The sequence below is a fragment of the Apteryx rowi genome, unplaced genomic scaffold, assembly GCF_003343035.1.
Source record: "Apteryx rowi isolate R43461 unplaced genomic scaffold, aptRow1 scaffold_0, whole genome shotgun sequence".
Taxonomy (NCBI): Eukaryota; Metazoa; Chordata; class Aves; order Apterygiformes; family Apterygidae; genus Apteryx; species Apteryx rowi.
Window position 1 is genome coordinate 11249679 of NW_020447195.1, and position 16325 is coordinate 11266003.

Below are 16325 nucleotides of genomic sequence, written 5' to 3' on the forward strand. Positions count from 1 at the left end.
ATAAGGAGATGGGAATATTTTTTTCCTCGCTGCTCTCCCTGAAATGGAGGGAGCAACCTGCGGGGAGCGCGGCCCCCGGCCTTTCCCCTCCGTTATTAAAAACCCGGCTCCTAATCACGAACAGACCCCGCTCCCTTTCTTTTCCCTTTAATATTGCAGCAGCAAACGGGTGCCCCACGCCGCAGCGCGGGGACGGAGCGCGGGCGGGCGGGCGGCAGCGCGAGCGGCTCTGGTGGACATTTGCAGCACGGGACGCCGGGAGCCGGGTTCCCGGGAGCCGCGGCGCTGAGCTCAGCGCTGACCATCGGCAGCCGGCGTCGGGGCTTTTTTAAAGGAATGCCCTTCACTTTTTTTAGAAGAAAAAATCCCTCCTCGCCTTACTGCCCGCTAGCGCAGGCTTTGCTGGTAATGATCGCTCCGCTGCAATTAAGGAGGGCAACAGCTCGGTGCTGCGAAGCCGCCCCGGGAGCGGCCGGGCTCCCTCGGGAAACGCGCGGCCCGGAGAAAGCCGAGGCCCCGGGAGCCGGTTCCCTCCAGCCTCCCATTGCTGCCCTCGCCGCTTCTTCTTCTTCTTTTTTTTTTTTAACTAAAACAAACATCTTTGCAACTTCTACTCTTTCCATTTTCTCTTTTCGCGGCGCTTTCCAAAGTTCCCGTCGGTTTATGGTGCTTCCTGACGTCAGCCGGGGCGAGCGGGGCCGGCTGCAGCCCTGCCAGGTGGTAACAATTTCCCCGAACGTCCACTAAGTGCAATTATCACCCCATTTTCGCTTCAGAAATACTAAAGCCTGCGTCCCTCCCGCTGGCGCTTTGGCGGAAAGCCTTTACAGGCCGCTGTGACGCACGGCGGCCCCGTGGGCGGCCGGCCCCGGCGGGGCGGGAGAGGATGCTGCAGGGAAGACGTGGGGGTGCGAGGGAGGCACCGGCCCTCGATGCCTCCGGATACGCCTGGAAATGCGGCTGTGCCTGGGGGCGATGCAGCGGGATGCTGCGCCCGGAGCCGGGATGGATGCTGGCACATCGCCGGGGGGGACAGCAGGGACCTTGGGACCCCGGGCTGCCGGGTCTGGAGGGTTTGCCGGCAGCGGGAGGATGCAGTGCCCGGTGGGAACGGGAAGGCAGCTCCGGAGCTGCGCTGGAAAGCTCACAGATGGCAGCAGGGGCTGCGCCGCCCCTCCCGGCCTCTCCAGATGTGGCCACGTGAACCGCTAATTAATAATAACGGGCAGCGGCCAAACGGAGGGGCCGGCCGCGGCGGAGGCTGGCGCGCAGCTGCCAGGGCGGCCGGGCTGTTCCCGCGCCCGGAGCCACGCTCCCGCGGGCACCGACCCATGTGTTTTGCATCCTCCGCTGCCGGAGCAGAGCCCGGCTGCGCTGGCCCTTAGGACACGGCTTCCTTGCAGCTCGCCGTCCAAAACACGAGCCGATTACTTCAGTTTTGGCCCGGGCGAAGGAGCCGTCAGCTTTGGTTGTCGGACAAATTGGATCCCGTTTGCAGCCAGGCTGCGACGTGCCGGGTTTGGTGCCAACGGGAGCATTCGGCCACCCGGTTTCAGCCGCGGCAGGGGAGCGCGTGCCGGAGCAGCAGCCGCCGGGGCGTTCGCTCGAGCCCGCTGCCGCCCGGGTTCCTGCTGGGGAGAGCGACCGCGGCGGCCGGAGGATTCGCCCTCCTGGGGGAGGACGAGCAAGAGCGAGGGGCGCCGCGGCCTTGCCGTCGCTCACGCCGGGACAGACCTTCCGGGCGTGGAATCACGGGGAGCCGGGAACGTTCAGCCGACCGACGCTTCCATCTGTCTTTCCTAACAGTTTCCCTAAATAGCGCGAATATTAAAAGAAATTCAATCGGTATTTGGCACGGCCGATCCTCCGGGGACTAGAAGAGGGCCAGCTGCTGGAGCGCCGCTGGCGCGCTCCCTYGCAGCAGCGTGCACACGATCGGCACCGCGAGCAAACCCACAGCGGCTCAGCGCCGCCCGGGAAGAGCCGCAGCCGCCGCATGGGAAAGGCGCTGCGGAAGCGCTCCGATTCTGCAGGTTCTGGTGCAGGTTCCGGGGGCGCCGGGGCGGCTGCAAGCCCAGGTGCCGCCGCGGAGGACGGCGCCCTCGAGGATTGCAGGACCGCTCTGCACGCTTCCCTGCCCTTTCCCGGCGACGCGGCCCCCGCTGCAACAGCTGCAACCGCAGGAGATTTCCGCGCAGGCTTTGCTCTTTGCGCGGCGTTTCGGTTACGCAAAGGGTCGCCCCGGCGTTTGCTTTCCGTTTTGGTCCCCCCTGCGTTTCACCCCCCAGCGCGGCCGCTTCCCGTGTGGCCGCCCGGGACCAAGCCGGCACCGCTGCTGCGTGTCAGCAGCGCGGAGCGAACGCGCGGCGGTGGCAGCGGTGGCGGTGACATCCGTCCCCACCACCTAGCGGAGCCCGGCCGCTCTTGGCTGAAGCCGCGACAAGCTGCGGCTGGGAAGCGGCAACGTTGTTCCAATTATTGCCGTTATATAAAGTCATTTAATATATTCTGCCTCGAAGGGGCTAAGCTAAAGAGATAAAATAAACACTGGGAACTGTTCCACTGGCAAGGGCGAGGAACTCGGCTTCGCCACCAAACCTTCCCTCCCGCCTCTCCTCCCCGTCCCTTTCCTCCCTCCGCTTCGCTCCTCCTCCTCCTCCTCCTCCTCCTCCTCCTCCTCCTCCTCTTGCTGCCACTCAGCACCGATTCCGCTTTTTGGGAGCTGCTCCCGTTTTGGCAGCGCCTCGTGCAGCGCCTCCGCGGCCGGGGTGAGAGCAGGGCCGGCAGAGCCGGAGTGGGAATCCCAGGTGGTGCCGGCTGCTCCAGCCACGCGCAGCATCCGTCCTCTCCGCTTGGGAGAGCCGGCTCCTTCCCGGGGAGCTCATCCGGGGTGGTCGCACGAGGGGGGTGAGGACGGACCGAGGAAGGTCCCGCACGGCAGCAGAGAGCCCGGAGGCTCCTGCAAGCTCGGAGCACATGGAGCCGCTGCCGGCGCCCGGCCGCAGCCTGGCGGGTTTTGCAAGCCCAGGTGTTCCCAATCCGCCGGCAGCCCCTCGCAGAGGAGGAGGCAGGGCTCGAGCGCACGAGGCTCCGACAGGCTTCCATAAGGCACGCTTTGGCCTTTTCCAGCATGTTTCCAGGCACATCCGAGTGCTGGGGGGCTCCGGGCACCCTGCACGGCCCTGTGCCCCAGTAGCGCCTCCAGGCTTCCCAGGGAAACCCCCTCTGGAGCTGCCTGGAGGCTCGTAGGGGCCTGGGACGGCCGGTGAGAGCTGGCAGCCCGGGACGAGGATGCTCCGGCCCCGGCAAGGGCCGCGGGGCGCTGCCGGCGTTTCGCAAGCCCCGGGAAAACGTCCTGTGCCGAGCTGGCTCCGGCAGCGGCTGTGAATTTCCATTCCTGTGGGAAGAGGGCTGCCACCGTCCAAGCATCTGGGATTGTTATGATGCGAGAAGAATGCCAAATATTTTTCCTCCTTATCCACTACCATCCGTTCAAATCCGCCCCAATCAAACCCACATTCATCGCTTTGGATGCGCCGGGGCCTCCGCTCGCTGCAGCGCTCGCGGCTGCACGGAGCCCATCTCGGAGCGCCGCGGGAGCCGGGAGCTTGCGCCTGCCCCTTCTCCTCTGCTCCTGTCTCCTTCCCTTTGTTTTTCAGCCGGCTCCGAAACGTTTCCTTTCCGCTTTGCCGCCTAGGCCAGGAACGGCCCCGTGCCGAGGTCCCGCGGCCCCGTTGGGGCTGTCCTTCCCCCCGAGGGCTTGTCAGTGCCTGGTGAACCATCCGTTCCCACCGCAAATTTCAGAGGAATAGCCATAAATAGCCAAATTAAGGGAAATGGTGGGAGTGATCCGCACTCGGCACCCATCGGAGACCCCGTTAGCTCCCTGGAGCTCACACGGAGCCCCAACGGTGCGGAGGGAACTCGCCACGACCCACCAGGTCATTGCGGTCGCTGCCGCTGTGCGGCCGAATCCAGCTAAACACGCACATCTGCAAAACCTGCGGAAACCCCCCAAAAGCTTGCTAACGCTCCGATTCCCTCTGCCAAGGCCACGGCTCTTGGGTGACGTAAAGGCGCAAGATCTTTCCCGAAGTCGACTCGCGGTGACGCTGGGGCCGTCCAACCCCGTCCTCGCCGAGCAGAGCTCTGCGCCGCCCCGCGAGACGGACACGGGGCCGCGCGCCGGGACCGGACCTGGACGCAGCGGCGGCGACTCCCTGGGATGCTCCGTGCCCGGAGCGGGGAGGCGGCTCGGGAAGGGCGCTCTGCCGCCGAGCCCTGGCGGCTGCGGACACGCGGGCGCGCGCAGGCTCCAGGGATGCAGACGCGCTGGTGTGGGCTTGTTTGTTTATGGAAAGTAGTGTTGAGCCAGATGCTGAAAACCTGCGTTTTATGGGTAATTTTTCAATTTATTGCGCATTGGCGTTAGAAAAAATAAAGCGGTCCCGACCGTTATTACTGCTGGTTTCCTATGCAAAGGCCAAAGGGGTCTGAAACGGTTCCTTTGTTGTCGGAATCGTTAACTCTTCGGGAAGGAAATCTCGTTGCGCCTAATGGGAGCAGCGGGGAAAAGTTCACGGAGGGAGGTGAGAAAAAGGGGAGATGGGATACAAAACCCAGGGGAGGAGCGGAGACGGAGAGGAGGGTGACCCCGACGTGCTCCGCTTTCCCAGGGCACGGGGCCCCGGCGAGGCGATGTGGCCAGAGACTGGCCGGAGCAGCGCGGGGTGACGAGGATCTCATCCCACCGGAACCGCTCCTCTCTCCCGGGAAGAGCCGGCCTGCAGCAGCCCGGGTGCCCCGTTCGGGTGAGAGGCAGGCCGGGCTCGGGACAGCACCCACGCGGGGCGACTCGAGCGGAGCCTGGGCACGCGGGGCGGCTCCTGGTGTGCCGGCGGCAGGAGCTAACCCGCTCCGGATGCCTCCAGCCTTGCCTGCAGGGTGYGAGTACATCCTGTGAAAATCACTGCGTCCTGCAAGGGTGCATGGAACAAACGCTCTTCTCTGACCCGCTGGAAGCCGTCAGGAAGGGCAGCACGTTCCCGCGTCGTGCTCCAAGCCAAGGATCCCAGCCCACGTGTCCGCAGCCGCCAAGCCAAGGGGCAGGGGCCAGCAGCCCCCCGGCCCCTCCAAAGAGCCGGTGAGCACCACAGCAACCTCCGAGCATCGCTAGCCCGTGGCGGCACAGTCTGCACATGCTGTGCGGGAGAGCGGGATGGTTCGCGCACGCCGCGTGCAGGAGAGCAGCACAGTTCGCTCATGCCGCGTGCAGGAGCGTGGCATGGTTTGCACGTGCCACATGGAGGAGAGCGGCGCAGTTTGCTCACGCCGTGTGCAGGAGAGCAGCATGGTTCACACATGCCAGGTGCAAGAGTGTGGCATGGTTTGCTCACGCCACATGCAGGAGTGTGGTATGGTCTGCACATGCCGTGTGCAGGAGAGCAGCACGGTTCGCTCACGCCACATGCAGGAGTGTGGTATGGTCTGCACATGCTGTGTGCAGGAGAGCAGCACGGTTCGCTCACACCGCGTGCAGGAGCGTGGCATCGTTTGCACACACCGTGTGCAGGAGTGCTGCATGGTTTGCACACGCTGCTTGCAGAGCAGCATGGTTCGCACATGCCGCGTGGCCAGCAGGCTTCTCGCAAGGCCCCGCTCCTGGCTCGGGGCCGGCGCTCAGTCATCACTTCTGGGCAAGCACACGGAGCTCCTTAAGGAAGCCCCGGCTGTCGTGAGCTCCTCTTGGACCGTCCGCGGCCCCAGCGCCCAGCACGGACCCAGCGCCGGCGCCCGCGCAGCAACCGCGGGAAGCGATCCTGCGTCGCACACGGAGTCCTGCCGAGGCTTCCTGGCTGCGGGGCAAGTCGGACGGGGTGGCTCCCGCCAGCCCCCACATTCCCGAGGTGCTGGGGTGCACAGCAGGGTGCCGGAGGCAGGTCTGAAATGGGGAGGGAAAGGGTTGCAGGAGGAGGCACTGTGCCCCTGCCCTCGCACCGTGCCAACAGCATCTCCCTGGCGCCCGCGCATGCCCCCGGGTGTCTGTCCTTGCCGGGGGCCCTTTCCGTGCCCCCGCTTCCGTGAGTCCCTGCTCCGCACACAAGCTCTCCGCAGAGGCGAGGGAAGGTGGCCGGGGGCTGCGGGATGGGGCGACACTGGTGGCCCCCTGGGTCCCGGCACCGCGGCCACCCTGCCGGCAGCGACCCGACGCGGCTGCAAGCGATAATCCCAACATCCCAGAAGGAGTCTGCCAAGGGAGCGCCCGAAGCCCAGCCCCTTCCCGCGCCGGGATGCGGTGCCCGGTCCGTCTGCGCCCGGTGCTGCCTTGGCCCCCGGGTCCCCCCGCGCCGGGAGCGCTGCCAGCGGGCGCAGCGGTGGGCACACAGCAGCGAGGGCCGTGCCGGATCCAGCTCCGGGCCCCGTGCGCGGAGGGAGAGGCGTGACGAGGCGCTCGGAAAATCAGAGCCAGCCGCAAGCTCGGGAAGAGCGAGGGCAGCTGCACGGCTGCCGCGGGACCTGCCGGAGACCCGCCGCGGCTCGCGGCCGCCCCGGGGGCCGAGCACCTCCGCGGGGACCCCGGCACCACCGACGGCTCCCCTGGGGCGCTGCCGGAGCCGGAGCGGCCGGTGCTGGGAGAGGGGGCCGAGCCCGGCGGGGCCGGCGTGGGCGGGGTTACCCGCCTGGCTCCACCCCCCCAAACCAAAGGGGGGCTTCGCCGTGACCCCGGCGCCGGGATGGCATCGGCACAGTCAGACGGCGGCGGGACAGCGGGGCATTTCCCAGCTCAGGTGTCCCGGCTGGAGCGTTCCGGCTGGGGGACTCCAGCCGATCCATTTGCAAGTCGCTTTGCTGCTGCTGCTGCTGCTGCTGCTGCTGCTGCTGCGGGATTTTTTTTATTACTCTTATTTTTAAAGGGGGGGGAGCGGGTGAGGAGGGGGGCTGGCATCGGCTATAAAGGCAGAGCTCTGCGGAGCAGCCGGCACTTCCCGGCCGCCATGAGAGCACCCCTGGCCTGAGCCCGCCGCCTCCCGGGCTCTCCGGTCGGTGYGTGCCTGCGGAGCGCCGGGCGGGATGGTGTGAGCCCGCCGCGGAGCGCCGCTCTCCTCCCGCGCCGGCCCGGCTGGCTCTGGCAGGCGGCAAGCCCGCCCGCCGCGTGGATGCTCTGAGCTCTTCCCTGCCCGAAATCCCTCCTGCCCAGATGCAGTGGATAAGCTTCATGCTGCTGCTATTCATCAACTCCGCGGAAATGCTCACGCAGAGCCAATGGAAGAAACAAGGTAGGGAGCGTGCGGCGGCCGGCTTCGCCCGGCTCGGGCAGCGGCCGGCGCGTCCCGGGTCCTGGGCACCGCGAGCCTTGGGCAGCACGGAGCAGCCGGCTGCTGCCGCACGGAGGAGGCAGGAGGTGCGAAACGGGAGTCGCCTCGCACCCCGGCCGCTGCAGCGCTGAAGGGACGGGGCTGAAGGGCTGCGCGACCCGGTCCCCTCGGGCTGCTTCGGAGACCCGCTGCTTTTCCCCGCGCTGGCGTGCGGCCGGCTCAGCGTGTGCTTTTAAGCACCTGGAAAAGGCAGAGCGCGGAGCCGGTGGCGTTACGTGCTCGGTGGTGTCCCTCGTCCCCCGCGGTCCGCTGGGGGCACGGCGCAAGGAGCAGCCGTGCAAGCGCCGGGGGAGCAGGGGGCGTCTGGGGTGGTGCGGAACGGGCTGTTTTCCCGACATTTCAATTCTCTGCTTAACGCATTGAATGCACGGAAGGGAGAACGTCCAGGTGCTCGCAGCCATTGCTGGCAAGGGCCGGGCGCTGCCTGTTCCCCTGCCTGCGCTTCCCGCAGCGGGAAGGGTCAGAGCCCCCCCGGCCCCCGCRTGCCCAGTCCCGCCGGCGAGGCCGGGTCCGCACAGCCCAGGACAGCCAGGCCAAAGCCGCCCTGCGTCCCCCTCTCAGCTGAGCCGGACGGTGCTCGGGTTGCGCTTTTTCGGCTCCTCCTAGTGCATCCTTTCGCTGAGGTTCACGGGGCCGGAGCAGAGGCTCCGCTGCCCGGCTGGGGCGGGCGCCGGGCGCTGCCTGCCGCTTCGCACCGCAGCCACAACTCTGCCCCGCGAGCGGCCGGCTGAGCAYGGCCGGGCTCGTGTCACCCCGCCGGAGCGGTGCCGCGGCGGCAGCCCGGCGGGCTGCGGGGCTGGCGCTGATGCTCGGCATGGTTGCAGCTTGGTTTTGTAACCGGCTGGTGCCGGGATGGGGACAGGGATTTGCGGGAAAAGGGCTCCTTGGAGGGAGCGTGGGGGTGGCTGCCGGCAGCCCGCGATCCCCAACAACCTGGCACGGCGGAGACGGCCCCATGCCGTGGCACGGCCACGGCCCCGCGGCTCCCATATGCACCCGGGAGCCACGCATCTCCCTGTTAAACCCTTGCCAGTGCCGTTTCGGTGGGCAGGGAGCCGGGATACGCAGGCGTGTGTCCAGCGGGGACTTGGCTGTGTCGCTCGGTGCTGCCCAGGATGTCTCTCTGCTCCTTCGCTCCGGGCAGCCTCCCGGGAGAGGTGCCCCCGTGCCGGGCCGGGATGCTGCAGGACCAGCGGCACTGCCCCATCCTCTCCCCGCGCCCCGGCACGCTGCCGGCACATGCGCGCTGGACTCGCCCCAAAACGCGTCCCGGCGTAGCCAGGGGGGCCCCGAAACGCAGCGCTGCCTCCGGCACCCCAGAGTTGAGCGGGGCGGCGAGGGCTCCACACGGCTGGCGGCGGCAGGAGAGGGGCGTTCGGGGACGCCCCGCTGAGCCCTTCCTGGCCCGGGCGGCACCGGGGGAGCCGAGCTAAAAAAAAAAAAAGGCATCAAAAAGAATTAGGGAAGGGAAAGACGCTCGTAAATCCCGCGGTCTCCAGGGAAGCTGCTCCAGCTGCAGCCAGGAACACAAATGTTGTCAGCGTTTGGTAAATATGTAACGGAGACCATAACAACTTAATGGATCCAAGGTGCGTCGTCAGCGGGCGCCCGGAGCCTGCAGCCGCCGCCAGCTCTCCCGGCCGCGGGCGGCCACCTCGCGTCCCGGTGCCGCGTCCCGGACGGGGGCGAGAGCTTCCCTCGCTCCGCGGCTGGTGTTCCAGGGCTCCTCGCCGCCCACGGGCTGGCAGCAGCCGCCCCGGCTTCACCGCCCGCTTCCTTTGCAAATGCCTCATTTAGGTATTTTTTTAAGTATCCAAGTGATTTTGCTCCTGCCGGTCACCTCCAGGCTGCTCTTTGGGAGCAGAGCCGCGGCCAGGGCCCGAGCAGGAGGCACCTTCCCTCCATCCTTGGTGCGTTCCTGCCATCCTCGGCATGCTCCCGCCATCCTCGGCATGCTCCCGCTGTCCTCGGCACACTCCCACCCCCCTGAGAGGAGCCGAGACCGCTGCAGCACGGACTTTGCAAGCCGCCCGTCCGCCTGCGAGCGCTCGCTTGCTTTTTCTCTGTGCTGCTTCGCGGCTCGGGCGTGCAGGGACCCCCCGTGTGCCCAGGGCACCGGCCCAGGGCTGCCGGCTGCTCCCGGCCCGCGCCGGCCCCAGGGCCGTGCATCAGCCCCGGCTTCATTAACCGCAGCCCCGGGATGCAGCTCTGCCCGGTTCAGCCTCCTCCTCAGGCCTCGCTTCCATGCAGAAAAGCAGCCGGATGCAGCAAGATCCGCCGGCACGCGGAGGCCGGGCCTGCAGCACGCGCCCGCTGCGTGTCCTGGCGCTGGCACCGGCTGCCCGGCATAAGCTGTCGTTCAAAAATACTAAGCGCTGGCTGGGTGCCGGAAGAGCCGTGCAAGCTCTTCCGAAGGCTGCGGGCGCAGCGGGGAGCTGGGCACCTCGATACGGGGAGCTGGGCGCGCAGGGAGACCCCGGTGGTGCCGGCGGCTCGGCTCCTGAACACCCGGGGCCGGGAGCGTCTCCCGGAGCGTCGCCCCGACGCCCGGCGAGCGGGGCAGGAGCCGGCCCCGGCGGGCGCTGCGAAGCAGTGGGGGCAGCCGGGGCGGCCGCGTCGCTGCCGAATAACGTGGCAGGTTTTCATCGCAGCTGCTCTCCCGCGTTTCCTAAATGCTCTTTGTTTCCCTGACGTCTAACAGGCATCAACTAGCTAATCCAGGTCGGAGCGGGTTTTTAACYGCTGCCTGATGCTTGGTTTCACTTGCTTTAGGGTAACTGCAGCTGCTGTTTAAGGGGCTGAGGGTGCAGGGCCTTGCGCTGGCACCAGGCGAAGCCCATCGCTGCGGCCCTTCGAGGCCGGCGGCTGCGCGTGCCGGACGTGGGAACCAGGCAGGGGCTGCGGAGCCGGGTCCCCACGCGGGGTTTCCCTGCGGCGTCGCGGCAGTGCCGGCAGCCGGCTGCAGCCCCTCTCCCCTCCGCTTGCGTCCCGCAGCGAGCGCCGGCTTGTTCGAGAACTGCACCGGCTGCGTGCTGTGCTCCGAGGACAACGGCTGCATCGCCTGCCACCACCGGCTCTTCCTGCTCATCTGGAGGGACGGCATCCGCCAGCACGGCGTCTGCGTCCACACCTGCCCCCCCGGCTACTTCGGCGTGCGAGGCTTCGAGGTCAACAGATGCACAAGTACGTGGCCAGGGAGAGGCCCCCCCCCCCCCACCTCGCCGCGCTGCCCCCGCTAGCCCCGTGCCCGGAGCTGCTGCAAGGAGCTGGGTCTCCCGCACTCCCTCCGGCAGCATGGAGCTGCATCCCGGCCTGGGACGGCGAGAGCGCAGGGCRTTGGTTTCCCCGCGGGACACGCGGTGCCGGCACTGCCCGTCGCCGGGATGCTGGCGGCCGCTCACCGGGGCTCCTTCCCCCCCCCCCCGCAGAGTGCCGCTCGCCCAGCTGCGAGAGCTGCTTCAGCAGAGACTTCTGCATGAAATGCAAGGAGAAGTTTTATTTGCACAAAGGCCAGTGCTTCCGGCAGTGCCCGCCCGGCACCGCCGCCCGGCCCGGCGCCCGCGAGTGCCAAGGTAAGCGGGACCCCCCCCCCTCCCCAAAACCCCCCCAAAACGTGTGCCGGGGCTGCCGGGACCGCGGCGTCACCGAGCCTCCCGCTGCCCGCTGCCCGCAGAGACGTGCGAGACGGGGCCCTGGAGCGCCTGGAGCGCCTGCACCGCCGAGGGCCGCGGCTGCAAGTGGGGGCTGGAGAGCCGGGTCCGCGAGCGCCCTGGCACCGGCACGGAGGAGGCCACCGCCGCCGCCGCCTGCCCCGAGCGGCCGGAGACGAGGCGCTGCCGCACGAGGAAGCGCTGCCCGGGAGGTGAGCGCGGCAGCGGCGGCGGCGGCGGCGCGCGGGGCGGCTGCTCCCCCGGCGAGCGGTGCCCAGCGCCGGCCCAGCCCGAGTGGGGACGTGGCCGGCGTCTCATCTGCGGAGTATTTCGAGGTTGCAGCCGTGGCTGCAATTCCTCTGCAGTTCCGGAGAAAAACGCCTTCCCAGGCACATGTGCTGAGCAGCCCCGGCGCAGGCGCCGACCTGCCTGCTCCCCGCTGCGCTGCGCCGCGCCGCCCCGCACGGCTGCTAGCCACGGGGCCAGCAACGTGCCGGGCTGGCGCCGGCACCTCCGACCCCGGCAGCCTGGAGACGCGCTCGGGGAGGGACCCTGGAGCTCCTGGCAGGGCTTGGAGCAGCTCCCGGCCCCGCTCAGCCCCTCTCACTTTGGGGACCGGGGCCAGGGCTCCGGCTCCTCGCGCCCCGTGCCGTCGGCGGCAGCTTTAGGGGCTGCTTGGATTCGGAGCCGAACGAGGGGGCCCTTGGATGAACGCGAGCGTCGCGTCCCAAGGAGCACGGCGCCTGGGGCTGGGCGCTGGCGCCAGCCCCCGCGGCGGGACACGGCACCGCGGCTGCCCCGCGGCACCCGTGCAGCCCCCGCTGCGAAGGGAAAGACCCCGCTGAGGCTTTTCCCTTTGCAACCCCACGTGGAGAGGTTTGGGATCCTTGGATGGAAAAGTCCCAAAGTCTCCATATCCCCAAAATGCCAGGAACGCGCGCACGGAGCTAGAGCATCACCAAGGGGGTCCCTGAGGGTCGCCCCGCGTCCCCGGCCCACCTGGGGACGCCTCCCGCCCCATCTATCCCAGCACCTTCCTCCCTGGCCGAGACGTTCCCCCCGGCTCCCTGCGGCATGGGATGTCCTCGTGCTGGGGCTGGCCGGGCGGCGCGGCACGGGAACGCGGGTGGCAACGGGAAGCAGGAGGCGGCTGATGTCATTCTTTTTGGATGCAACCGGCTGGACCGAAGCTGTCTTAATAAATCTCTGCTTAACAGCTGGCAGAAGGACAGATTGCATGAGATAGCGATCTGTGGGCCTTGGAAAGGGATCTGAGCCTCCGGCCCCGGCGCTGCGGATCCGCGGTTCGGAGCTGCGGTTTGCTGCACAAGAACGTGTATCGGCCGAGGCAACGGGAGAGGGCGAAAGCGGGCAGAGACCGACGGGCGCAGCGAGGGGGGAAGAGGAAAGGGAGCAGGCCGACGGCGAAAGCGGGGAACAAGGAGAGGGTGCGCCGGGGCTGCGGGAAAGGGCAACGGAGCCGGGAGAGCGGCTGCATCCGAGCAGCGTCCATCAGCAGTAATTTCCCCCCGCTGACAGCAGGGAGGATCTGACTTCCCCGCCTGCTCGGGCCGTAACAACTTGCAGCTTTGGGGGACGGGGTGGCAGCGATTTCGGGAAATCTGCCCTTCCCGGCTCCGCTGGACCCTTGCAGCTGGTGACGGTTGGATGCGGCAAGTCCGGAGCCGGCAGCTGAGGACAGGCTGCTCCGGAGCTCGGTGTCCCCACGGGGCAGGGGTCTGCCGGCACCCGTCTCCGCGCGCTCCCGGCCCAGTGCTCCGTGATGGGATCCAGATGCTGGAGGACGGCGCGTTCGCTCGGTGCAGCCGAGACGCGCCGGGAGCGGTGGGAAGGCGCTGGCTCGCGCCGGGGCCGGACCTCGCGCCGGCGGATTTGCGCTACCACTTCTGAGCCGCCCGCCTGGGGGCAGCGGGAAGGGAGACGCGGCCCCGCTTGGCGGGCGCGCAAAACCCCGCGCGCCGCCGTAAATCTGCCTGCCCGGCTGCGCCCTCGCCTTCGTGGGTGGCACCGCCTGGGAGATCAGAGCGGAAAAACAGACCCTGGTGGGGAAGGAGACGGCGGCCCTCGGAGAGAGCCGGCGCCGGCGCGCGGAGCGGAGCCCCGTGACCCCRGAGGACGCGGGATGCTGGCTGCGGCCGGACACCGGCACGGGGCGGCACGGCGGGGATGCCAGCAGGGAGGGCACGTGCTGCTGCCCGGCTCCCCCGCCTGCCGCTGGAGCTCCTCCGCAGCCGCCCCAGCCCGCCAGCTCCCCTCTCTCCTCCTCTCTCTTCCAGAGAAAGCCGACCCCAAAAGCAAAGGCAGGAAGAGGCAGAAGAAGCAGAAGACAGAGGCGCTGGCGGGCACCTAGCGGCACGGATGCCCGCTGCCGTCCCGTCGCCATCGCATCGCCCGCGTCGCCCCCTCTTTCCGCCCACGGAGAATTGCACGATTGCTCCCCCCCCCCTTTCTCCCGAGACRATTTACACCCCGTAAAACATTCCCTCCGCAGAAAACCCCGATTTGCAGCGTCCAAAGCGGCGCCTCGGGGCTGGGGGAGGGGGCGGCTCCGGCTTTTTTTGTTTTTCCCCCCGCTCCCCCAGCCTGCTCCGTCCCCAGCCCCGGGGCCACCCGTGGGTGCACAGCGCGTGGGTGCTCACCCGGGGGGGGGGGGGTCCGGCATGCCGCAGGACGGGCGCGCGGCGATCGCAGCCCCCTCCAAAAGGCTGGCGGCGCCCCGAGGGCAAACCCGCGGGCCCGAGCCCCGGCCCCCCGCCGGCCCCCCGCACCTGCGCTGCCTGCGGCCGTGAATGTTATACGTACGTGACACACAGAGGTTTGTACCTAGGAATATCGGTGTATTTAAAATGCGTTTGCTAGATTCCTCACCCTTGCCACAGACGTTCCCGCAAGCGTTCGGGGCTTTGCCCCGCGGTGTGGCCGGGCGGGGGGCCGGCGGCGCTGAGCGCGGGCCCTTCCTGGGCGAGAGCGCTGGGTGTCAGCATCGAGCCGGCGGCCGCCGAGCCGCTGCGAGGCTGAGCCGCGGCCGAAGGCAGCTCTTCCGCTTGTCTGCTGTCAAATAAACATCTCGAACCCCCCGGCATCCCTGTTTTCCCGCGAACTCTCCGGCATCCCTGTTTTCCCGCGCTGGCGGTGGGAACCGCTTCCCGGAGGCACTGCTGCAGGGAGCCTCGCTGCTCCCCCCCCCCCCCGGGGCCGCGGGCTCCGTTCGGCCCTCGCCTCGCCTGGCCGCCTTGCAGCGGCAGCAGGGGGAAGCAGCGGCGGGGCCGGGAGCCCGGTGCATGTGGAGCGGGCGCTGGGAGCTCCCGGCACCCCTCCTTGCACCCCGGGTCGGCATCGGAGCGTGCATCCCCCCGGGCTCAGCACGAGCCGTTTGCAAGCGGCTCCGCGCTGCCTCAGCCCCGGGAGCCCTGCCCGGCACGGGGGTCCCGTCAGTGCGGACCCTGCCGAGCCCCAGGCCTCGGCGCTGGGAGATTTCGGAGGAAAGACGCGTTTCTCAGCGTTTCCGTGTCCTCTCCTCCGCGGTTCCCCTGTGCCGTTCCCTGGGGACGCGGTGCCGAGGCCGCGGTGCAGCAGGTCCCGCGTGGCGCCTGTGAAGCCCCCGGGCACCGCGGAGCTGCGGCAAGGAGCGATCAGCCCTCCCGGCCCGGTCCTGCCCTCCCCGCACCCAGCCGGCTGCGACCATCTTCCCATCGCAGGCGCCGGGGTCTGCGCCAGCGGCCGGAGCAAGCAGCAGCCCCGGAGCSGGTGTCCAGCGTTACCGCAGCTCCCGCAGCCCCGGGAGATGAGCGGTGCAGCCCGGCGCTGGCGGGAGGCGCGAGCGACGCGCAGGGGTCCCTCGTGTCTAAAGGCCTCGGCTCGGTGTCCCGGGAAGCGGYGAAGGGCTCGTTTGGCCGGTTGCTAATTGCAGCGGGAGCCCCGGGCTAACGGGGCGCAGCCCGCGGGGACGGCGGGGTCCCCGCCAGATCATCCGGGCAATGTGATGCCGCAACAGCAGGGCACATCCGCCAGCGGCAGGATCTGCCCGGGATGCGGGGGGAGCATCCCCATTCCCCGGCCATCGCCGCACATGCGCAGGAGGGTTTCATGCTGCCGGGTGCGTGCCCACGGCATCGCTTCCCGCAGGGCTCCAGGCGGCCCCGGTGCCCACGCGGAGGTGGGGAGCACTGCAGGGACCCCTCCCACGCCCCCCAGCTGTGCACAGCTGCCCAGATGTGCAGCAGCACGCGTGCACCCCTCCCATGAGGTTTAACCTGGGAGAAACCCCCCCCCTCTGCTGAGAACACCCTCGGGAAGCTGCCTGCCGGGATCGTCCCTCTGCAAAGCAGAAGGGAAAAGTCCTCGGCTCCGTCCGACGGAGCCAACCGCGGGCTGAGCRAGAGCCCGGGACACGCGAAGCGCGGGAAGCTGGGGGAGCCGGGCCCCGGGGCCGCAAGCACCGCCGCAAGGCTTTGGGCGCTGCAACGGGGGAGAAGCCCGGCGGCGGCAGCACCCTCGGCAGCGCCCTGCACGGGGGCCCCGGCGTCCGGGGGAGCTGGGCTGGCTGGCGGCATCCCCACGCCCCGCGTGGGATCCGCGGCTCCGCCTGGGACACAGCGCCGGCCCCGGCCCCCACAGGCTCGCTGCCGGGGCAGCTAAATCCAGGCCGCGGCTTCCTCCGGCGTTATAAATAGCCGGGGCTCGGGGTGGGAATTTTCTTCCCGGGGATGTCAGAGCCCCGAAGGCGGCGGGTCACAGCTGGTGCCGATCAGAGGGAGATTTGCTGGGAAGCGGCTCGGCGGCTGGAAGGGCCGGCCGGAGCGCGCGGCTCCCCGCGGCTCGCCGGGGACCCGGAGGTGCGGGCGGCCCCRGGGAGGGACAGACGGATGGACGGACGGACGGGGCCGTGCCTGCCTGCGTGTGTGTATGCGTGTGTGTGAGAGAGAGACACATTTAAAGATCACGTGTGAAACTTGATCTCCCCGCAGTGGGCTAGGAGGAGAGAAAAAAGATAGAAGTATTGTTTTTAAACAGATTTTTTCCTTTGTTTTTCTTTTTCCTTTTWTTTTTTCCCTCCCCCTTCGGCCAGGGCTGCTGCTGCTGCTGCTGCTGCTGKACGCGGCCCGGCGATAAAAGGCCGGGGAGGCTGGCGGCCGCTGCGAGGGACGGCGAGAGGCCGGCGGAGGAAATGCCAAACCCGCGGCGCTTCGCCCCGGCGGCAGGCGCCCACTGACTCGTCCCCGCCGGAGAGCGGCTCCGCGGCGGCCGGGGGAAGCGGCGGCACGTCCCATCCCGCCTC

The 16325-nt window shown here is 68.8% G+C and overlaps 1 protein-coding gene across 1 annotated transcript; it reads left to right on the top strand.

The window, feature by feature from the left end:
* The first annotated feature begins 7198 nt into the window (after positions 1-7198).
* On the top strand, positions 7199-13397 carry RSPO4 (R-spondin 4). The gene is made up of 5 exons (XM_026067843.1): positions 7199-7277; positions 10371-10559; positions 10805-10948; positions 11050-11238; positions 13324-13397. The coding sequence occupies exons 1-5, from the start codon at positions 7199-7201 to the stop codon at positions 13395-13397; spliced, it is 675 nt and encodes a 224-aa protein (XP_025923628.1).
* The last annotated feature ends 2928 nt before the right edge of the window (positions 13398-16325 follow it).

Coding starts and splice junctions, on each gene's coding strand:
- RSPO4 (XM_026067843.1), top strand. CDS start 7,199: ATGCAGTGGATAAGCTTCATGCTGCTGCTATTCATCAACTCCGCGGAA. Junction 10,949..11,049: donor CGGCGCCCGCGAGTGCCAAG/GTAAGCGGGACC, acceptor CGCTGCCCGCAG/AGACGTGCGAGACGGGGCCC. Junction 11,239..13,323: donor GAGGAAGCGCTGCCCGGGAG/GTGAGCGCGGCA, acceptor TCTCTCTTCCAG/AGAAAGCCGACCCCAAAAGC.